At 43.0% G+C, this 19,756-nt stretch overlaps 1 protein-coding gene across 4 annotated transcripts; it reads right to left on the bottom strand.

Annotated features, from left to right (window-relative positions):
- Window positions 1-965: 965 nt before the first annotated feature.
- Window positions 966-16,503, bottom strand: ACADSB (acyl-CoA dehydrogenase short/branched chain). Of its 4 annotated transcripts, XM_077350014.1 has the most exons (12): window positions 16,096-16,332; window positions 14,296-14,444; window positions 12,860-13,007; window positions 12,186-12,286; window positions 10,773-10,979; window positions 9,485-9,655; window positions 8,482-8,607; window positions 8,053-8,145; window positions 6,173-6,262; window positions 5,276-5,413; window positions 4,250-4,349; window positions 966-2,481 (listed from the first exon to the last, which is right to left on the bottom strand). In XM_077350014.1, exons 3-12 carry the CDS (start codon window positions 12,972-12,974, stop codon window positions 2,411-2,413), a joined length of 1,212 nt encoding a protein of 403 aa, XP_077206129.1. In that variant the 5' UTR covers window positions 12,975-13,007; window positions 14,296-14,444; window positions 16,096-16,332; the 3' UTR covers window positions 966-2,410. The 4 variants fall into 4 exon arrangements, with proteins under 4 accessions (XP_077206129.1, XP_077206128.1, XP_077206130.1 ...); XM_077350013.1 differs by lacking the exons at window positions 14,296-14,444; window positions 16,096-16,332 and adding an exon at window positions 16,361-16,503; XM_077350015.1 differs by lacking the exon at window positions 14,296-14,444.
- Window positions 16,504-19,756: the final 3,253 nt, after the last annotated feature.

Genomic DNA, 19,756 nt, shown 5'->3' with positions numbered 1-19,756 from the left:
CTTTGTCGTACCACTTTCACTTAACAGGTGCACTTGGGTTTAATTATTTTTCCAGATTCAAAGATTCACTTTGCAGGGCAAATTTATAATCACTGCATAAAAATAATAACAATATATATATATTAACAGAACTCACAGTGAGTAATAAAGCACACAGTGTGCCTAACTTATTTTTGATGGTCTGTATGCAAAATGTACCTTTAACATTGAAAGCCACCTATAAGACTTTAAATAATAAAGTTTTGTATATCAGAAATTTGATTACAATCAATTTCAGGTAGAGCCCAAAGTAAATAGACTCTGTTTCTAAGAAATGACACTATTTGCATGTTTCATGCAGTTAGGGGTGCCAAGTGGCCTGGATAAAAATTTTTTTTAACAGAGGCTAAATGTGTGGAAGTGGGCAGTCAAAACAATGGTAAATCACATCTCAGTAAGCCTCTGTTAAAGGCACAGAACACTTCCGCTCCAGGTTGTTGGCAACCACAGATGCTGGATATGCAATATCTAGCATTAGAGTTGCTGTCTTTTTTCAGGTACAGACTGTGTGCCTTTAACAGCTGCATCCCAGGCAGGAATTTTATTATTATTTATTAAATTTCTATACTGCACTCTCAATATGGCTCAGGTGGGTTATACAAGGTGGGTTAAAATTAACAGTATTCACTGCCCATGAGTCTCCAGGCTAGGTGTCATTCAGTGGGGGTGTTTTATAGGGGAGAGCTACATATGTTAAGAAGTATAGTTTCCCCCAGCATTAAGATATAACAGTTGAGGAAATGGCATAATTTCAGCTTGTCATGCAGTTGGTCTAAGCTCAGCCTTTCAATAAATAAAACAAAAAATAAACCCTGTTTCTTTGTTTCTTACAGAAAACGCACAGGCATGGATAGTATACTGAGCCAAATATATTCATAATCAACACTAGTAGCTTTATACATCATGCAACTATACTGGAGATGAGGTAATAGTGACAAGATTTCCATTTTATTTATTTGTACTGGGTTGACTGAAGCAAGCTCTAGAAATGCTGTGACCAATTACTATCAGTTTACAAGCCTTAAAAAAGCATAAGCCTACTATACAATGTTTCACTGATTTCATTGCACATTTTAACTCTCTTTGATTTATTTAAAAGGTGCACCTGATTAAACAGCAGATTCTTAAAACTAATTGAATACAAATAACCACAGAAGCCTTGGTGGCACCATCTTGAATAAGGCACTTTGTTTTGGCTTTCACACAGCAGAAACCATCTTAGATAATGCAGAGATGAGGAACAGAAGACTACCTAAAAGGGGCCCCACACCCTTTTGATGTTTTTATTCCTGTGGAAATGTATACCTCAAAACAACCAAAATGTCTTTACTTGGGAGTCAGCACTAATAGTATCCAGCCTTTGCAGAAAGATGTTTAAATACCCCGATGTCTGATTCATGCATATGGAGAAGACAATGCATGTAAGTTTTGGTTTTCCATATGGAACTGGTACACCCTTAATTACTTGAACACAAGGTTTCTGTTCACGATTTCTTAACATTGTTTTTGCCTAGAGATAGAATGCACTGTCCTAAATGATTTGTAATTTTAACTTTGTATTCTGGATTTGTTGTCAACCGTTGTGAGCCAGCTGACTGAGAGCATCAGGCTACAAATGTAATGAAATAAAAAATAAAAAATTTCATAAGGTGGTGGCCACAACAGAGAACAGACAACAGGGAATTGTTGATTTTGTTCCTGTTGAAAACACTGGCTTTTAATAAAAAATCTACTTCATCCTACCCCATCCTCCCAAGAAAAAAGGGGTAGAAATTAAGCAAGAACAGTTAATTACATTTTTGAACATTCTCTTTCTACTTAAGTCATCATTTACTTTAAGAATTTGGATGATTGACCACTTACTCATATTGTCCCACTGACATGTAAATAAGTGTTACTATTACTGCCTTTTAACTAATATATTGAGACCACAACAGTCTTGTGAAAGTTCAGACATTTTGGGACGATTTGCTATGATTTACTACTTTGCTATGATTTACAACTTAAAAAAATATATTTTCCACATTTATAAATATCCCAAATTAAATTAGATGGCAATAATTTTTTTAAAAAACAGTAATTCAGACAGATGTTTCCTGCAGGAAACATTTCACCAATTAAATGGTATCAGCAGGTTGACAGACTGCATAGAGGGGCAAAAAATCCAGCAAATATTTGAAAAGAGGCAGGACCTCTGCCTGTTAATTTATACATTGATCTTGAGCAGGGGGTGTCTATGAAACATAACCATTGTCTGACTTTTTTATCTAGAATCTGGCAATAGAGGCATAATCAAAAATACCACCACTGAGATGAATGGCTTCTAATTTTGTGTGAAATAATCTGTAACAATCAATGTATCTTTTGGATTTCAGTATTCTTGAGCAATGCATTTTGCAATGGTGTTCAACTGGATAATTGAAGTTCCTTCATATATGGTTCCTGAAATAAAACAGTAAAGGAGTAAATAAAAAAGGAGAGTAAAAAGAAATATTCAATCAAGTAAGACTATAGAGTAGCTATTGAGTTTTTCTGTAAAGCAAATATTAAATATATAATTAAGACAGCCAAAAATATTATAATATTGCTCCATACACTACAACAGCAGTAATATATAATTTCTAGCCACCTAAACAAAGTTTCACTACAGAAGAAAACATTAAAGGAAAGTTCACATAATGGTTTGTATAGTACTTTTTACTCAGGTGAAACCAGGGCCCTGACTTACCTGTGGGTCCCATTTTTGGTGTGTGAGTTGAAATACACAATGGCAGCCAGGGCCAGCTAAGTCTAGCTAAGAAGGCCAGGTCATGTGGACAGCTGAGGGACTGGGTAGCTGCAATTGTGTGAATTTAGACTTAACACCTTCTTGGTACATGAACCTTCTTGGTACATGAACCGTTGAAGGCCTAGAACTGGGTCACAGATGAGTGCAAAATATGGGGGGGGGGCAAGTGTGAGATTTAAAGTGCCACTTCACCTGGGATCTCAGCTGGCTATGTGGTTTTGTCTTTTTGCTTTTGGGAGGAATGGCATGGAGAGCTTGGGGGCTGTTGGCACTGGGGAGGTAATGCAGTGAGGAATGTGCAGGTTATGATATTTTGTTATTGTTTAAATATCACAACACAGTATCAGCATGGGGCTCAGATTCATTTTAGGAAAAAACGGCCTGTGTTGCCTGTTTTCCCCTGAGTATGGGGATCCCCTTAATACAGCTTGGTATGAGGGTATTCACGGGCATGTCCAGCTGCCAGGGGTTACCCTAACACTCAAGTGGCAGAGAAGACCATTTAGTGGTGGTCATCCTTGTGCGATCCAGCATTCTGTCATCCCATGGTTCTCTCAGCACAGTAGGTAGGCTGGGGTGGGACTGGAGTCCTTTGACTGGCAGGTGGGTCAGTCAGTGCCAGGATGTAGGGCTCTGTGTTGTGCCAAGTCTTCTTGTAGAAGTAAATAATAAAGTTGTGGCTAATTTTATTCAAAAGGTTGAGTTATAAGAGTGTTTATTGAGGTATGAATGGAGGTATGAATGGAGGGGCAACCCCACTCCTCCTTTGCTCTCTTCCCTCCACTTGGTGCCGGCATTGCAAATGGATCTCACAGCTTTCACGTCATTCCGCATGCAGTGCTGTTCAGGGGAATGCAATTCCATCAATCCATGAGTCATTGAGGGATGAAACTACATTATTCCTGCATGTGTGAATGACTCTCAAATATGGCTGCACAATCATTTGTCTCTTTAAAAGAAGACATCAAAATGCATACCTTTCTCTTAGCATGGAGCAACAGCTGATCAGCTATACTTACAGGAGCCTTTCACAGGCAGCTACAGCTACTGTGCTCATGTGACTGGCAGCACTGCACATGAAGGATAAAGTATTTGGAGGAGACATTCCCTGCCTAGGGCTTTCCAGCATTACTACACTTGAGGGATACTACATTTGACCTACATTTTAATTCTGGGCATAACAAAATATAGTATCTAAAAGTTTTCATTTAGTATATTAAGCAGCACAAGATTTGGAGCCAGTACATTTATGTTATACATCAAAACTGAAGCCATCTAGATCCTCAGATGCACCTGTTGCTGAATGTCTGTATCAGAGCAAGGTAGTGAAATAAACTATTTTGGTAACTTTCTGGTCATTCACCCCAAACTCTGAACATGATGTCATGTACTGTAAATGATTTGTGATAACTCGCTACTTACCAATTTTGCAGTCCCTGTAATACTTTTCAATAGGGTAATCTTTTGTGAAGCCGACTCCTCCCATCCATTCAATACATTTACTCGTTGTTAGAGTTGCAACCTATGAAATATATTGCCTTAGAATCAAAGCCAGGGTTTGATGCTAGACCAGATTTCCCCAAGATGATGTTCGTGGGCACTGTGGCACCCACCTACTCTTTTCTTGATTCCCACCAAGTGTTTTTAGAAAGTAGGCTGGGCCAGTTAGGAGTTTTGCACAGCAAAGCTTCTGATTGGCTGTGCAGATTTTTAGAAATATTGCTCTGACAGCAGCTGCCACCACAGGACAAATTTTCCTTGTGCGACAAAGGCAAGCAGCAACAGCCCTTTACTAGTGGAACTGCTATGTGGCAGCCATTTTGTGACTACACCAGCCATGCTGTGTCAGAATTCCAAAGATGCCTGCAGGGTCAAAAAAATTGTAGGCTCCTGTGCTAGCCTGACAATGAGAAGCAAGGAAAGGTAAGATTTGTCACTTCTTCATTACCTGCCACCACTATAGTTGCTTTAGAGGAACCTTCTCATTATCTAATACTTCAAACTTTATATTCTGAGTGCCACAAAATTAAGAAGTTGCAAAGAAAGCTTTGCTTGGATGTCGGTTGTGTGCCTATGGGACAGAGCACTACTTTTACAAATAGTTCTACTTGTGGAACAGAAATTTCATCCACAAATGGTCTTTTGCAAGCACAGCTCTGCTGAGGGGAGGGGCAATTTCATCTTTGTCCCTCCTTGCTCCAGCCCACCAACCCTCACAAACTCTTCCTTTGTGTAGATTCTGTAACCCCAGAACAGATCTGTCCAGTAGTTGGAACATTAGCTGCATTTATGGAGGGGAACGTGGGAAAACTTTGTATGCCCTCTGCACATGGAAGGTAGGATACGGGCCAATGCTCAAAGATTTATGCATAAAAGAAAATCATATGCTCTTTAATGTTGCATCAACAAAATAAAACCCAAGCCCAACCCACCCCAAATTTAGCTCACCTCTGCTGCGTAATATTTGGCCATGCTTGCCTCCTTGATAAATGGCTTTCCAGTTTCTGCAAGTCGGGCTGCATTGTAGGTAAGCAATCTTGCAGCTTCTAGCTGTACGGCCACCTGAGCAATCTGATGCTGCATTCCCTGAAAGAAGCAAGTCCTTTATTGCAACAGACCTTATGAAACAAATCAGCCCTCTCTCCTTGACTCCGAACTAAAATGGTTCGCTCCCGATTCTATGTCGCCGAAGAGCTGAGCCAAAAATACTTAACTGCCCTTAAATCATTAGGAAATTCATCATTATTGTCATGCCATACAACACACAGTAAGAACAACCCATAACAATACTGGTTTTCCATGAGCAAAATGGGCATAATTCCCCATGTAACAGCTGAATTTGTAAATGCATAGGAAACATACCAAACGCAATTACTGGGATCACAGGAAATCCTCAGTGCAAATTAGGGTTAGGATCTCTTATATGAAGAATAAAGTGCAATTAATAACAGTGTCCCTCTAGTGACCTCACTTCATGTGTCAGAACTACTGAGATAATACATTTTTAGGCTTCTTTTAACTGCGCTTGTTTTACATTGTCCTGCTATGGAAAAATATCCAAAAAAGGAGCTGTCATTCCATTTGCAAGATTTTTCTGCTATTTTTCTGCTACACCGGTATTGAGAAGCACATTCATTTTTTGATCATGCACTTTATTGGTCATCCTTATAATTCAGAATTACACACAGGTACTTCTTATAATCTATAAATTACCTGGACACTTGTAACTGTAACATTGTGCTCTATGGAATATTGGCCTTATCATCAAAAGTCATCATTTCTAACATCTCCTTTGATAAATGTTTTCCCTCTACACCCAGTTTAACAGTGTGTACTAATCACTACCTGAAAATCAAATATGCTTTTTCCAAATTGGGTTCTCTCCTTTGTATATGGAACGGTGTGATCAAAGCATCCTTGTGCCAATCCCAACATCTGTGGAGGAACAAGAAAACAAAAGTATTACTCTTCCTCCTGCTCCCTTCCCCCTTGCTTCACTCCTTGCTTCTCCAGGTGCCTTTAAACACAGAACAGCAATCCATATATGTACCCAGTGAGCTTCCTGAGCTCTCGCAAGAGAAACCTACTGAGAGTTTTGGGAGCTTACTGGGCCTAAGAGGGATATGGGATGGTGTATTACAGCCCGATCTTGTCAGATCTCAGAAGCTAAGCAGGGTCAGCACTTGCATAAGAGACAGCCAAAGAATTCCAGTATTGCTTCACAGAAGAAGGCAATGGCCAACCACCTCTGCTTAATCACTTGAAAACCCAATATGGTGCCACAAGTTGGCCCTGACTAGATGGCACTTGACACACTGGACCTAAGTGTCCAGGGATAGGAGGAAGGAAGGAGCATCAGCAGCTCCAGCTTTGAGGTGAAAAAAGATGATGCACAGAGAAGACAGGAGGTGAGGCAGGTGTGGTGGCAGCTGCCACTTCCAAACTCTGCCACTGTAGGCTCCCTTTAACAGGCTTCCCCCACTTGGACAGCTCTCAGGCTAACTCTGCTATGCCACCCTAAATAAATATGCATGTTAGCACAGTGTTGCCCTCTTTTCCAGCAAATATTAAGACAGAGAAGATACTACTCCATAAGAGGCAAAAAGTTAGAAGGGGCCTGCTGTGGGTATCATCACTTCGGAAACGGGCTCCCAGCCTCCCGTTACGCTGTCACTGAAGAGGGTGTCTGGTCCACCAGCCTCAGAATTGGGAAGGAGAGGGGGTCCCGGCATTCAGGCCATCTTTCTTCCTCCGTCTGGCTCTCTAGTTAAACAAGGAGCGGTTCCAGTTGGCAGCAGAGAATAGGACCTGCAGTAATGCCTTTAAACTACATGTAGAATGGAACTGGCTAGATATCAGGAAAATAATTTTTCACAGTCAGAGTAGTTCAGCGGTGGAATCAGCTGCCTAAGGAGGTGATGAGCTCCCCCTCACTGGCAGGGGGATGCTTTAGGCCAGGGGTAGTCAAACTGCAGCCCTCCAGATGTCCATGGACATCTGGAGGGCTGCAGTTTGACTTACCCTGCTTTAGGCTGATCCTGCATTGAGCAGGGGGTTGGACTAGATGGCCTGTATCATCCCTTCCAACTGTATGATTCTATTTATACCACAGGGTTTCAGTAAGTTTTTATTTAATTGTCTCTGCTTATAATGAAGCTTCTTTCCATTTCAGGGTACCCAAACAAAGTATAAACAAAGATACAATTGCTGATATGAAAAGCAACCTCAGATGATCAACAAAATATAGATAATGGTTGAGACTCAAAAAACAAAACAAAAAAACTCACAAGTTATATGGTATGGCCAAGGAACGCATGGGTTTCAACTTCCCAAACACTACCTACACATCCACAGCAAACCACTTTTGAAACTAAGTTTCAAAAAGCTATTTGTGCTATGGCATAGCATCTCTGTCAAAAACGTCACTGAGGCATGTTGAAGTCCTTGGACACACCCTACACCAGTAGTTAAATCTAGTTTGCATAGATCACCTTGTAATCAATTGACATGTCAGTTTCAAGCCAGATAGGGGCAAGGTTGGGAGAAGAGTGTGGAATCCCTTTGCCTCATTGGCTCCCTTAAACATGGTCAAGGGAACTCTTTTGCTATACTGGGATGGGTCATTCTATTGTACAGAGTTATTTATTTATTTATTGTTTATTTATTTAGATTTATATACCGCCCTCCCCGAAGGCTCAGTTACTCTATTGTACAGAGTTACGCACCTGTGCAGCTATCCCTATTCTGCCCGTATTGAGCATACCAATGGCATACTTATACCCTTGTCCAACCTGCCCCAGTATGTTGGTCGCAGGCACCTGTGGAATTAAACAAATAGAATTAGCCTTTCCCTGTTTTTCAACAGCTAGATTTATGATACCTGATTCAGTTTTGAAGGAGACAGGATGAAATGGAACAAGTAATGCTTTTGATTAACACATTTAAAATTTGGAACGATTCTGAAACAGCTTATGCAAATCAAATTCCAATCTGTGATTGGCACAAAATGGCAATTAAATACATCTAGACCTTCCTGTCTCAGCTACTATTCAGCTTCTGGACTCATGCAAACTGAAAAACTGCAGGTCCACTGAACTGCCCCCTCATATTACGATGGTTTAACCAAATGCCCTTTGTAACTTTAAAAAGATTACCTTCATATTCTCAAATGTTACAGGACATGTAGAGGTGGCTCTGATTCCCAGTTTGTCTTCTTTCTTTCCTACATGTAGGCCCTCTGTGTCTCGGTCAACAATGAAACATGTTATTCCTTTATATCCCTAAGAAAGACAGAGATACTGCACTAGTAAGCAGTCCAAATCTGCATTTTATTTAGTCATTCCTGTGTAATTGTTTCCATAATAATGCTACCCCTCGCAGTAAGGTATACCAAATGGTTTCATAATATCCATTCAATTTACTTTTTCAGGTACCACTTTTTTAAAAAAAGGTTCAGCAATAGGAACCTGACCATCACCATTAGAAGTGAAGAATCATGCAAAAAATTAATAATAAAATCCAATAATAAAACACAATTTAAAAAATAGTCCCCCTCCCCTCACTCTCTTAAACACCCTCTGCTAGGTACCCAGACTGGAGATGGTATAAAAATTAAGGATGGGGGTGCTAAGGTGAGGAAAAAAGGCAGCCATTTAACCCATCCATTTCAAAGAAGGAGCAAAACTAACATGGTTTAATGGCTCACAGCCATTTAAACCTAATAGCTGATGAGCAAACCAGCCCCAATGTTAGGTACAAATGGCTGGCAGCCATTTCACCAGTCTCTTTTGTTTCCCCCTGCTGGAAGCAGGGTGATGGTGAAACAGACAGGTTGAAGGGCTTGTATTTCACAGGAGGAACCATTTCATGGGGGGAGGTGTCCATTTCATATTCCCCTGCTTTGGGGGGGGGGCGCAAAATGGATGGGTCTGCCCTCCTTATTTGTTAGGTTTAAATGGCCTGAACAGCCAAACTGAATCAAAGTTTGGGGAAAGTGCTTTCCTTGAACTTTGGTCTGTGGACTCTGAACCAATTAAAGTTTGTGCCGAATTTTGGCTCAAGAACCGGTTCATGTCCATCTTTACTATTTATACACTATTGTCTGGATTCAGCAATACTTTGCTGAAACTAAATGGCAACTGTTCACTAGTTACTTACAAGACTGGGATTTGCATTTGCCATCACCAAAAAGACTCCTGCATGTTCAGCAAAACTAATCCACATCTTTGAACCACTGATGATATAATAGTCGCCTTTCTTTTCAGCTTGAGTCTTCAAGGAAAATGCATCACTGCCCGATCCAACCTCTGAAAGGCAGAAGCTGCCCATCTGCCAAGCAAAATAATGCCATATCAGATATATTCACTGTATATGGATTATGAGAGCATAGAAACAGCAAACTAAAAGTAAACCATTTTGACATTTTGGATATACATTGTGAGTTTAATGACATATATTGAGGTGAAACAGGAAAGGTTGTAAGGTTCTGGGACAACATGGAAGGATAAAAGCTGTGTCGAGTAGTGGAGTGGGATGACTGTTGAAAAGAGGTAAATTTGGGGTCTTCTAATGGTGTTTGTGTATGAATTAAACAATCAGATTCTACGGCAAACAGGAAGAATGAGAACTCACAAATTATCCCATATGCTATGCCTGGCAATTGTGGATTCAAAATATCTGTTCAGAGGTGATCCATCAGTGTATGCATATAAATAACACATCCTTTTAATTTCAGAAGACTCCCAGTTTTACATTTCCAAATAATGAATGCATCAGATCCTTCTACTGTTATTTACATAGCACAACATAGGCTGCGATTCACAGAACACTTTCCAGGACTAAACCCAACTGAGTAAAATGAAACTAACTTCCAAGTACACCCACTTAGGACTGCTCTCTAACTGTCCAGTCTGCAAGCCAATTAAAGCTAAATAGTTAAACAATATATTCTCCCACGCCTTCTTGTGTCTCTTCAATCAAAATTAAAATTCTTTGTGAGTTCTACAGGGTCAAAGTCATATAGAATCCCCACATAAAGAAAAATATCTTACCCTAAACAATGCAATAACCTCAGCCTTGGCTGAGAAAATGTTGATACAGCAGAAGTCACAGTATGACATGCTCTAGCAAACAAAGCTTGACAGCATGACACAGTGCAGCACATCTAACTCTGACCTTAACCTTGCCTTATTTAAAAAAACCAGTTATAATCAGTTAAACCGCTGATTATAACTAAAAAAGATAATATTTCTATTTGCTTTTTAATTGTTTGATGGACTGCACAGTTATATATAAAAAACTACTGATAAAGTAAGACAGTCTAGTTTTACTATAGAAAATATCTGATTTAAATCTAATCTATACCCCTTGGGTATCAAGACAATATCATGAGGTTGCGGAAAGGAATCTTTGGACTGGACATCTATTGCAATAAATCTTTACTCACCAAATTTTTTGCCAGCTTGGGCAAGTAATTTTGCTTTTGTTCTTCTGTGCCATACGTTGTGAACAATTTATTGGTTAATGTGTTCTGGAGTTCACAGACAAGTGCCACTGATGGATCAACCTTAGCTAGCTCTTCGACCACCAGAATTGTAGAAAAAAAAGAAGATCCAGTTCCTCCATATTTTGGCTCAAGCTCAATGCTCATCAACTGAGAAAGTAAGAATGAACTATTTTAGGGCAAAAAAACTCAAAGAACCCCTTATAAATCGTTATATATTTCAAAGCTAATTTCTCAAGCAAGTGCTACTTTCAAAGGAGTTTGTGAATAAAACCCACTGAATTGAGGGATCCCTGACCAAGTAAGTATAGTATCTTATCTGAATAAATATCTTGGATATTGTACTGCTGTAGCAGTGTTTCTTGGTGCCAGTTTATTTAAGTTTTATCACAATGTTTGTTTAAGTTAGCAAATATTTCTCACCAAGGTTTACTTCTACTACAACTGCATAAATTATCTGTTTGCTAAGTAGAAGGTAAACTAGCAACAACTTATTCACAAGAAAAAAGAACTGCAAAATTTAGAGTATGCTATCCTTGTTTACTTGCAATTGACTAGGAGGTAGTGACTCAACCAACAAAGACACGACTCCAGTTTTTGGCGTATAACTTGGCCGCAGCCATTTATTAACAAACCACCCTAATGTAGGGTTGGCCATATGTAGGTAAGGGAGCCTGACCCCTTCAGCCGTCCGGCTGCTTGCTTTGAACCACAGCGCTCCGGCTCCACACCTCACTCCCAGCCGGGAGGATGGGACGCCTTCCGCCGTGGAATCTAGGGAAGCGGCCGCAAAGAACCTAAAGGGCGTCCGCCTCCATTGGTGTCCCCCCGCCGCTTGGCCCCCCGGGCCCCTGGCCTCCCAGCCGGGAAGGCCGCGCCCGGGACACTGCCAGTCTCTTTAATGAGACCCCCACCTCAGGGAGTCCCGTACGCAGACGGGCTCCCTGCCAACAGGCTCTCTACCTGGCATATCCGTAACTACGACAATAAATTTCTACAACCCAGAAACAGGGAGGGGGGGCGGGTGTCTGTCCCTGTGAGCGGCTGGCGCGAAAGAGGGCGGGAGCGCCGGCTCCGGCCTTCTTAAAGCCGGCCGCCCCGCCCTTCCTCGGCCACGCGCTGGCGCAGCCCGATGATACCGCCGAGAGCCGCGTCCCCGCTGGGCGCCCCCGTGGCGTCAATGGCGGCTGCACCGAGCCGCGGCCGCTACTTATATAATTTCTATCCTTTAGAGGTTATATAACTGTACACATACAGCTTAATAATTTTTAAAAACTGTAACCCCCTCACAAAATTCCATATACTAAGAGATGCTATAGAGCTACTTCTTTAAAACATACAAAAAAGAGCACAAACCCCTTGTTCAAACAGACTTTGGAAGACAGAATTGTCTAATTTTGCATCTGCATCCATTTTTCGTACCAACGGTGCTATTCGTTCTTGGGCAAACTTTTTTACTGTAAAGAAGAAAAAAAAATCTAATTATTCATCTTTACACTGAGAAAGCCAGCATGATATAGTTATTAAAGTATTGGACTGGGACTATGGAGAGCCAACTCAAAAGATGGTTTTGGTCCAGTCACACTGTCTCAGTCCAGACTACCTCACTGGATTGTTGAGAGAATAAAATGGCAGAAGGAAATCCTCTGACCCCTCCCTGAGTTCCTGGAGAGATAAAAACAAGTCATATGGCTAACATCAAGATGCAGTGACTCAACTTGGAGGATAGGTGTAGACTTCAGAAGCATAGGCCAACAGCAGTAATGGCTACACTTGGTATTTTGGGAGTTTGCTGTTCACAGTGCCCTGTACTACTTAGTATTGTGGTGAAAGGAAGTTGACACTGCCGATTCCTCCCTCAAATACAGTAAAACCAAGTACCCAGGTTTGTTATTTAAAAATGGGATATTGTGAATAAAAAAAACTTGTTAACAAAAGTGAACTATGAAATATTAAGGATGCTGTGACATAATCCTTCTTAAAATAATGGATCTCGGACTTTGACCAGTGCTAGATTTTAGATACATTACCCATTTCTTTAATTATTGTCTCTTCTTCAGTAAATGTTTGAAGCGGAGCACAACGCGTATCACTGTGAGATAAAGCTTCTGAACTGGACGAGTTAAAGACACAAGGATGAGTCATCCTATAGAGATATGGAGGTGCATTTTGTCTTATCTGCAGACAAAGAAAATTTTAATGAGGATACACACACAAATCAAGATGACTTATAGTTATGTAGACCACTCTCTGCAGGATAATGCTACAGGGAGGAAGTTATACATGATTAATGAGCCCCTCATCACCGTGAATGGACAATAATTAGAGAAAGATGGAGTAGTCTGAGGCAGAGAGGAAGAAAAAGACTAAGCAAAAGACTATATTCAGTGGAGTGCACTTAAGTCCCTTAAGATTACATACAGGATGAAGACCAGACATATTTTCTTAAGCTTTACAGAAACTAAGCCAAAGCATATGTTACTAAGCTGAGCTCACATTGTGGCAAAATTATTCAGTTTGTGCATTTCAGTGATATTGTTAAGCACAATAAGCATAATAATCTCAGTATGAGAGCAAGGGTCAGCAACGTCTCCCACTGGTGAGCTGAACCATCAAGTGATAACCCATGTGTGCACTATTCCTGAATACGAGGAATACAGTTTGAGCGCATCCTCATATGCTCACCTCACCTGTCCTTCAGCTCTCCTCACACTGCATGCCAATGGAGAAGGGATCCCTGAATTCTCTTAAAACTCCTCCAGGTACCATTTCACTGGATAGAGTGGAATTCTGTTCACATTCTGCTGTGGGGTCTCTAGTCAGTCTTCTCAGTTCTCACAGGGGGACCCAACTAGGCTTGTGCACCAGGGGCCTGAACTGGACTGATTTGGCTTTGGCGTCCTTTAAAGTTAATGGCGCCACTGATTTTAATAGGAAGTCTGTTGTTCCCACCTGCCCTGGGGCATGGGGAGGGGTTCAGTTACAGTCTCCAAATATTCAGGGTAGCTCCAGGAGGCTCTTCCCTAACCCCCCCCCTTCAAATTTCACAATGATTGGACCACGGGGTCTCCGTCCAGGGGTTCTGAAAGAGGGTGCCCCATCCACTCCATTCTATCTAATGGGACAGACTCTCCTGGTGATCCAATCATTGTGAAATTCAGAGGGCAGAACGTTTGGAGGCTGTAACTGGAACTCCAGCCCCCCTGGCCCCAGGAAAGGCAGGAACGCCAGAATTCCCATTAAAATCAATGGTACCGTTGAATTTAATGAGCGCCAAAGCCAAACTGATCTGGATCGGGCCCCTGGTGCACAAGCCTAGACTCAACTGACACCTGCTAGTTGAGAAGCCACCAAAAATATCACCCTAAACTTATCAAGTTTCTTCAACTTGCACAAGCGTGCATGCTATTTTGCTTGTCTTACTGCATCACCTTTAGGGAGGCCCCACCTCAGAGTGTAAACATACCAGATAGCATCTCTTGGCTGGCCCCAAGAGCGGTAGGAGGCCAACCCCTACTGTGTAGCGTCAGACTGAAATCAGCGTTTGGATCAAGTCAATCCAGTTCCACCCTCAAAACATTCTTGCTGGCAGGTAATAACTGGATGGAGGTTGCACTGTAAAAAGAAAAGGCTTACCTGTTAAAGATTGCTATGCTGAATGTCATTGCTACATTTATGATGGGCATAAACATTTGTGGTTAACTCAGAAAACTCCACTTCAGGGTGAGCCCATCTTCTCTGGGCTATGTCATTTTGCTTTAACCACATTCTGTAACTTGTGTGTTGAAGGATCAGTAATCAATGCTAAGCTCATCATTAATTGCAGGTAATAATTATGAGCCTCTTGTGGCGCAGAGTGGTAAGGCAGCCGTCTGAAAGCTTTGCCCATGAGGCTGGGAGTTCGATCCCAGCAGCCGGCTCAAGGTTGACTCAGCCTTCCATCCTTCCGAGGTCGGTAAAATGAGTACCCAGCTTGCTGGGGGGTAAGCGGTAATGACTAGGGAAGGCACTGGCAAACCACCCCGTATTGAGTCTGCCATGAAAATGCTAGAGGGCGTCACCCCAAGGATCAGACATGACTCGGTGCTTGCACAGGGGATACCTTTACCTTTACCTTTAATAATTAAGGCTCACCTGGCAAAGGCCAAGATTAAAACTAAGATGATGTAGTAATCTCTCTGGTAATTTCCCTTGTAGTTGACAACAGATATTTATAATGCAGAAGCTAGCTAAGTAGCAAAATGAAGAAAAAGGACATGGACTGGGCCATTGGAACAGGTAAGTTACAATTTTGAGACCCGAGTTACGAAAGACCCATCCTCAAAATAAGTAACCACATGCTTAGCTCAATAGAATCAGAGTCCAGTAGCACCAGCGCAAGGACTCTTCCTCACTTGAAAGCTCACGCCTCGAATAAATCTTTGTTGGTCTTAAAGGTGTACTGCTCTGATTTTATTGGGCTACTTCAGACCAACACGGATACTCATATGAATCTATCACATGCTTAGCTAACAGCTAATTTCAGTGTCAAAGTTAAAATCATGTTTTGGCTAAAGATTCTGTGTAATCTTGCTGTTATACAATGTATGTATACATAATTAATAGAAAAGGGTATGAAAGATGAATGCTTATGTCCACCAACTTGAATTTCTGGCTTCTGTGGTGGTTCTTCCCCTAATTACAATAAAGTCTTGTCTACCTTCAGCACCTATTTGTGAAGCATGTTTTTGGGTACGTCATGCTAAGCCACGAGCTCCAGGCCTTGCTATCAGTGTGAAGCAGGCCATATTTTTGCACTTTGTAAGCCTCCTGCAGCACTTTTATGCATTTTCCTCCAAATTCAGATCTAATACCAGAAACTAATTAGGTTGGGAGAAAAATGTTTAGAACAAGAGAAGGGGACTGGGCAGGCAGCTCAGATACCCTCAGGGCACTCGGGCACTCCTAAGTATAAATATACATAACACCTCTTGCAGCCTAGTTGGGTCCCTAACCTGTTATGCATAAATATAAATTGCTACACTAGATAAAAGTCACATGAAAATTCTGCAAATGGTTCTGTCTTCAGGCTCCTATGTAACCAGGTGCAGCCTCGGGATGAATGACATGGGACTGATGCGAGATTTCCCCCCACCCCCCAACAAACAATTACAAATTTCTAAAGATGGGTTGCAAGGCTCAAGAGCATCTGGAAATGATCAAACTGTGCCCCCTAATCCCAAACTCGGGCCCCAAAAATAGCAAGGAAGAGGCAGGGCTGATTAACCTTGCGAAGTCGATCAAGATGGGTGAGCAGTGACTCCCTGTAAACTCATGCCCTGCCACAAATTTTGTTAGTCCTGCGAAGTAGAATGAATCTTTTCTTCTTCTTGGCAAGGCTCCCGCGCCTTGATCGGAGATCGAGGCGAGCTTTCCCCTCATCCCACTACGGCTGCAAAGCCGGCAGAGCCACCTGTACAAACCCTGGTGCTGTCACCCCCGACCACAAGGTAAGCAGCTTGTTAGAGCACAGCCCCGAATGGAAAACAGACCCCTGCTTGCAGCGCGTTGCTTTCCTTCCCACACCGCCTCAGCCAGCGCAGCGCACTCGAGGCCGCCATCGCCCTTTGCGGCTTCTCTCGGCAATGCCTTGAGCTCCCTGTCCCCCGTCCCCCGTCCCGCCCCTTTAGCTGGAAAGTAAACCTCTGGCTGGCGGGAGAAAGCCAAAGAGAAAGTTGTTTTGTTTTTTAAAAGCCAAGAGTTTCATACCATCCACACTACCGGTTCTACTTGTAAAGTGGTGGAAGTGCAAAGGAATAAGAATTTTAAAACCAAACAGGGCAGAGAGAGAGAGTTTTTTTTGTGCGTGTTGCAGCCCTTTGACATGTCTTCTAATCTAGAGTGATCACTTGCGTTGCTCCCAAGGGTCCTGCAGAATTCAGGAAAGAGGAGTCGGAAACTGCTGAATTCACCTGGGAGGGGTGCATCATACCTGTGTGTTGTCAGCTCCCTCACAAATCTATTACTTGACAAAATTTTCGTCACCAAGGCCACCAAATTAAACCAGACGCAATAAAACCATATATTAAAGACCATTAAAATCGATTTTGTTCACAACACACCATAGACGTGGCAATGGGCTTGCAAACTAGGACCCCCGACATGGGTTAGATGTACCTGTCCCTACTTCCACCCAAATGCTTGGATCCTGGACCTGGTTTGTAGAAGTGCCATCAACAAAAGAAATGCCACCCCAGTGTTTTGCTGGCAAATGAATGAGCTGTTGAACAGATTTTTGAGAATGTATGGTTACACTGGATACTTGTACCTTTAGAACAGAACTGAAAGCTTTATCTGATTAAACAAGGATCCTGAGAGTTTATTCAGTTATATTTGGATATCACACATCCAGCATTTGGGTTTTAGCTGATGACATCTGTACCTTTCTAAGATGCAAGCAGAAATTCAACAGGTGCAGTATTGTTCATCACTGTACCTTCATGATGGGGGAGGGCTATAATTTTCAGCTTTCTGCCTTGTCACTCAGTCTTTAGAAAGACCAGTCTGTCTCCAATACTTAAATTTTAATCTTAACTATTTATGCAGCGGTGGTGAGTGATTCGAGAGGATGGAGTTCATGATGTCTTCAAAGCACTGCTGCGCAAAGGAAGCTTACTTGTTACACTTCTGTGTCTTTTGACATGAGATCACATGAAGCAATTCGTTGGGTGAATGCATTCCCAGCCACAAGTCATATAAACGCAGAGAAATTGAGGAAGTCTGTAAGACCTTAATATAACGGCCTGAGAAACCGGCCTTCTAAACGTCTATATTTAGCTTGATGAAGAACCCTGGGGATCTCGAAAGCTTGCACAATGTTTTGTATCAATGACAGGTATGACGCATTTCGTTCGCGTTCTAAAAAGGTACCCTTGCCCAACTTCTGTCTACTGGGGAAGAGACAGGTTTTTAAAACTAACTCCTGATCGGACATCTCTTTTGACATCGGTGCTTTCATTTCCATCGCCGCTGCCCCCCGCACATGGAAGATGCACGCGCCTGCGGTCTGCAACCGGAAATCTCTCTGCCAGAGACCCATCGAGGAAGCCGCCTGGCTTTCGCGTCTGGGGTGGGCTGGAGTGCAGAGCATGGGCGCGCAGGCGCAAAGGTGGCGCGGCTCTCGCGGGACCTGGCGGGTTCCGTCTGCACTCTGGGAGACACAACAAACATGGAGGCGGCGGGGGAAGGACTGGTGGGCGGTGGGCGCTGCAAAGTGCAGCGGAGGTGAGTCGGGCTCGGGGATCGTCCGCGCGGCCCTCGCAAGGCGTCTCTTCCCGAACTTCTTCGGGCGGGAAAGGCTGTCTTGCACGGCTCCCTCTCGCTTTGCTCTCTGCCGTCGCCGCTGAGAGATGAAGTTAAGGAGGATGGCAGAGCCGCCCGGCAGAGACTGGTGGGGCTGGCTAGACCCTGCTTGAGCGCGCGAGGGGAAAGGGTGCCCTGCCCTAGGGAGAGGGAACGCCCCCCCCCCGGTGTATTTGGGGCAGGGGAGGGGAGGTGCCTTCTTGTGTAGAAGGGGACAGGCGGTCCCGGTCGCGATACTTGGTAAGTGAGGAAAGCTCCCTTTCACCTAATACGTGAGTCCCGTTTGCTCTCATGTCTTGTTGGTTTGCTGGCCAACTGGAATTTTTATGTTAATATTTTGTGTGAGAGGAGGCAAAAATGGGTGTGCATTTCTATCCTATCTTTTCACTACCGAAAAGGGTCTCAAAGTGGCTTACAGTTACCTTCCCTTCCTCTCCCCACAACAGATACCCTGTGAGGTAGGTGGGCCTGAGGGAACTACTCTGCAAGAACAACCCTAAGAGAACTGTCACTAACCCACGGTCACCCAGCCAGCTGCATGGGGAGGATCAGAGAATCAAACCTGGTTTCTGTTCTGAGGTATCTTTGTTTCCTACGGGAAAGGCTGTTGCTCAGAAGAAGGGCATCTGCATTGTGCACAGAAGCTCGGGGCTTGGCCATTAGTATCTTCAGGCTTTTTAAAAAAAGAATCAGGTAGTAGGTGATATGGAAGACCTGGACTAGTGCTAGTTGGAGTTAACATCATGGTTTGTGATTCAGTGGCCTGGCTCAGTATAAGGCAGCTTTGTACACTCAGCAAAGCAAAGATTTTGTCAGAACTAGTGGCTGAGATGAGCAGCTTCCAAGTGCTTCTTTACCATCTCTGTAGTTGCCCCGAACTTGAAAGTGGCAAAGTTTGTCCTTGTCCTGCTCTTTCTCCTAGGAACTTCATTCTTGTCCAGAGGCTGGCGAACTGGAGTAGGTTAAACACATGAGATTTGGATAGATAGGTACTAGTGGACGTGTGCATTACTATAGAAAGCCTTGATATGGACAGAGAAGTGGTTTGAGGAAGCAAAAAAACTAACAGGCTGCATCAGGATAGAAAACATACAACAGTGATAACATATTGAGTGACTCAAGGGGCCACCTGTAGCTCTTCTGAGCACTATTCCTCATTGTGACACCTTCCCCATGTTACAGGAAAGTGGGTTAGACCCTTGCCTTGTGGAGCCTGTGGTTGGCGGGTGGGTTCCACCTTGAATAGGTGACTCCAAAGGAATGGATAAGGTGTAAACCTCTCCGAGAGACAGACCTCATGCCAGATATGTGGCTCTGTGTGGCTGTGAATTCAGCTGACAAAGCTGTGGCCAGTTTTTTTTAATATCACATGTATTCTGCCATCTCTCTCTCTCTCTCTGTGTATAGATATACTGTGCCGGGCCTGCTCCTTTCGTTGCACTGAAGCCAGCAACCGCGCACACATACACACACACAGCGACCGCACTCTTCCCTGCCCACCCCCCCCTTGCCCCCTCGATCCCCCACCGCTCCCTGAAACAAGCACACACACATCGCCATCTCCTCCCCCCTCGCCCCCGTGACTA

The sequence above is a fragment of the Paroedura picta genome, chromosome 8 (assembly GCF_049243985.1).
Source record: "Paroedura picta isolate Pp20150507F chromosome 8, Ppicta_v3.0, whole genome shotgun sequence".
Taxonomy (NCBI): Eukaryota; Metazoa; Chordata; class Lepidosauria; order Squamata; family Gekkonidae; genus Paroedura; species Paroedura picta.
This window is presented reverse-complemented; position numbering and strand designations above follow the sequence as displayed.

What these genes read in the sequence shown, in the direction of transcription:
- ACADSB (XM_077350013.1), bottom strand. Translation starts at nt 16,429, where the DNA reads ATGGCGGCCTCGAGTGCGCTGCGCTGGCTGAGGCGGTGTGGGAAGGAA. An exon ending in GACAATAATTAAAGAAATGG is followed by an intron (nt 12,287 to 12,859) that starts GTAATGTATCTA and finishes TCTTCTTTACAG; the next exon opens with TAAAAAAGTTTGCCCAAGAA. An exon ending in TTACAGGGACTGCAAAATTG is followed by an intron (nt 2,482 to 4,249) that starts GTAAGTAGCGAG and finishes GTTTTATTTCAG; the next exon opens with GAACCATATATGAAGGAACT.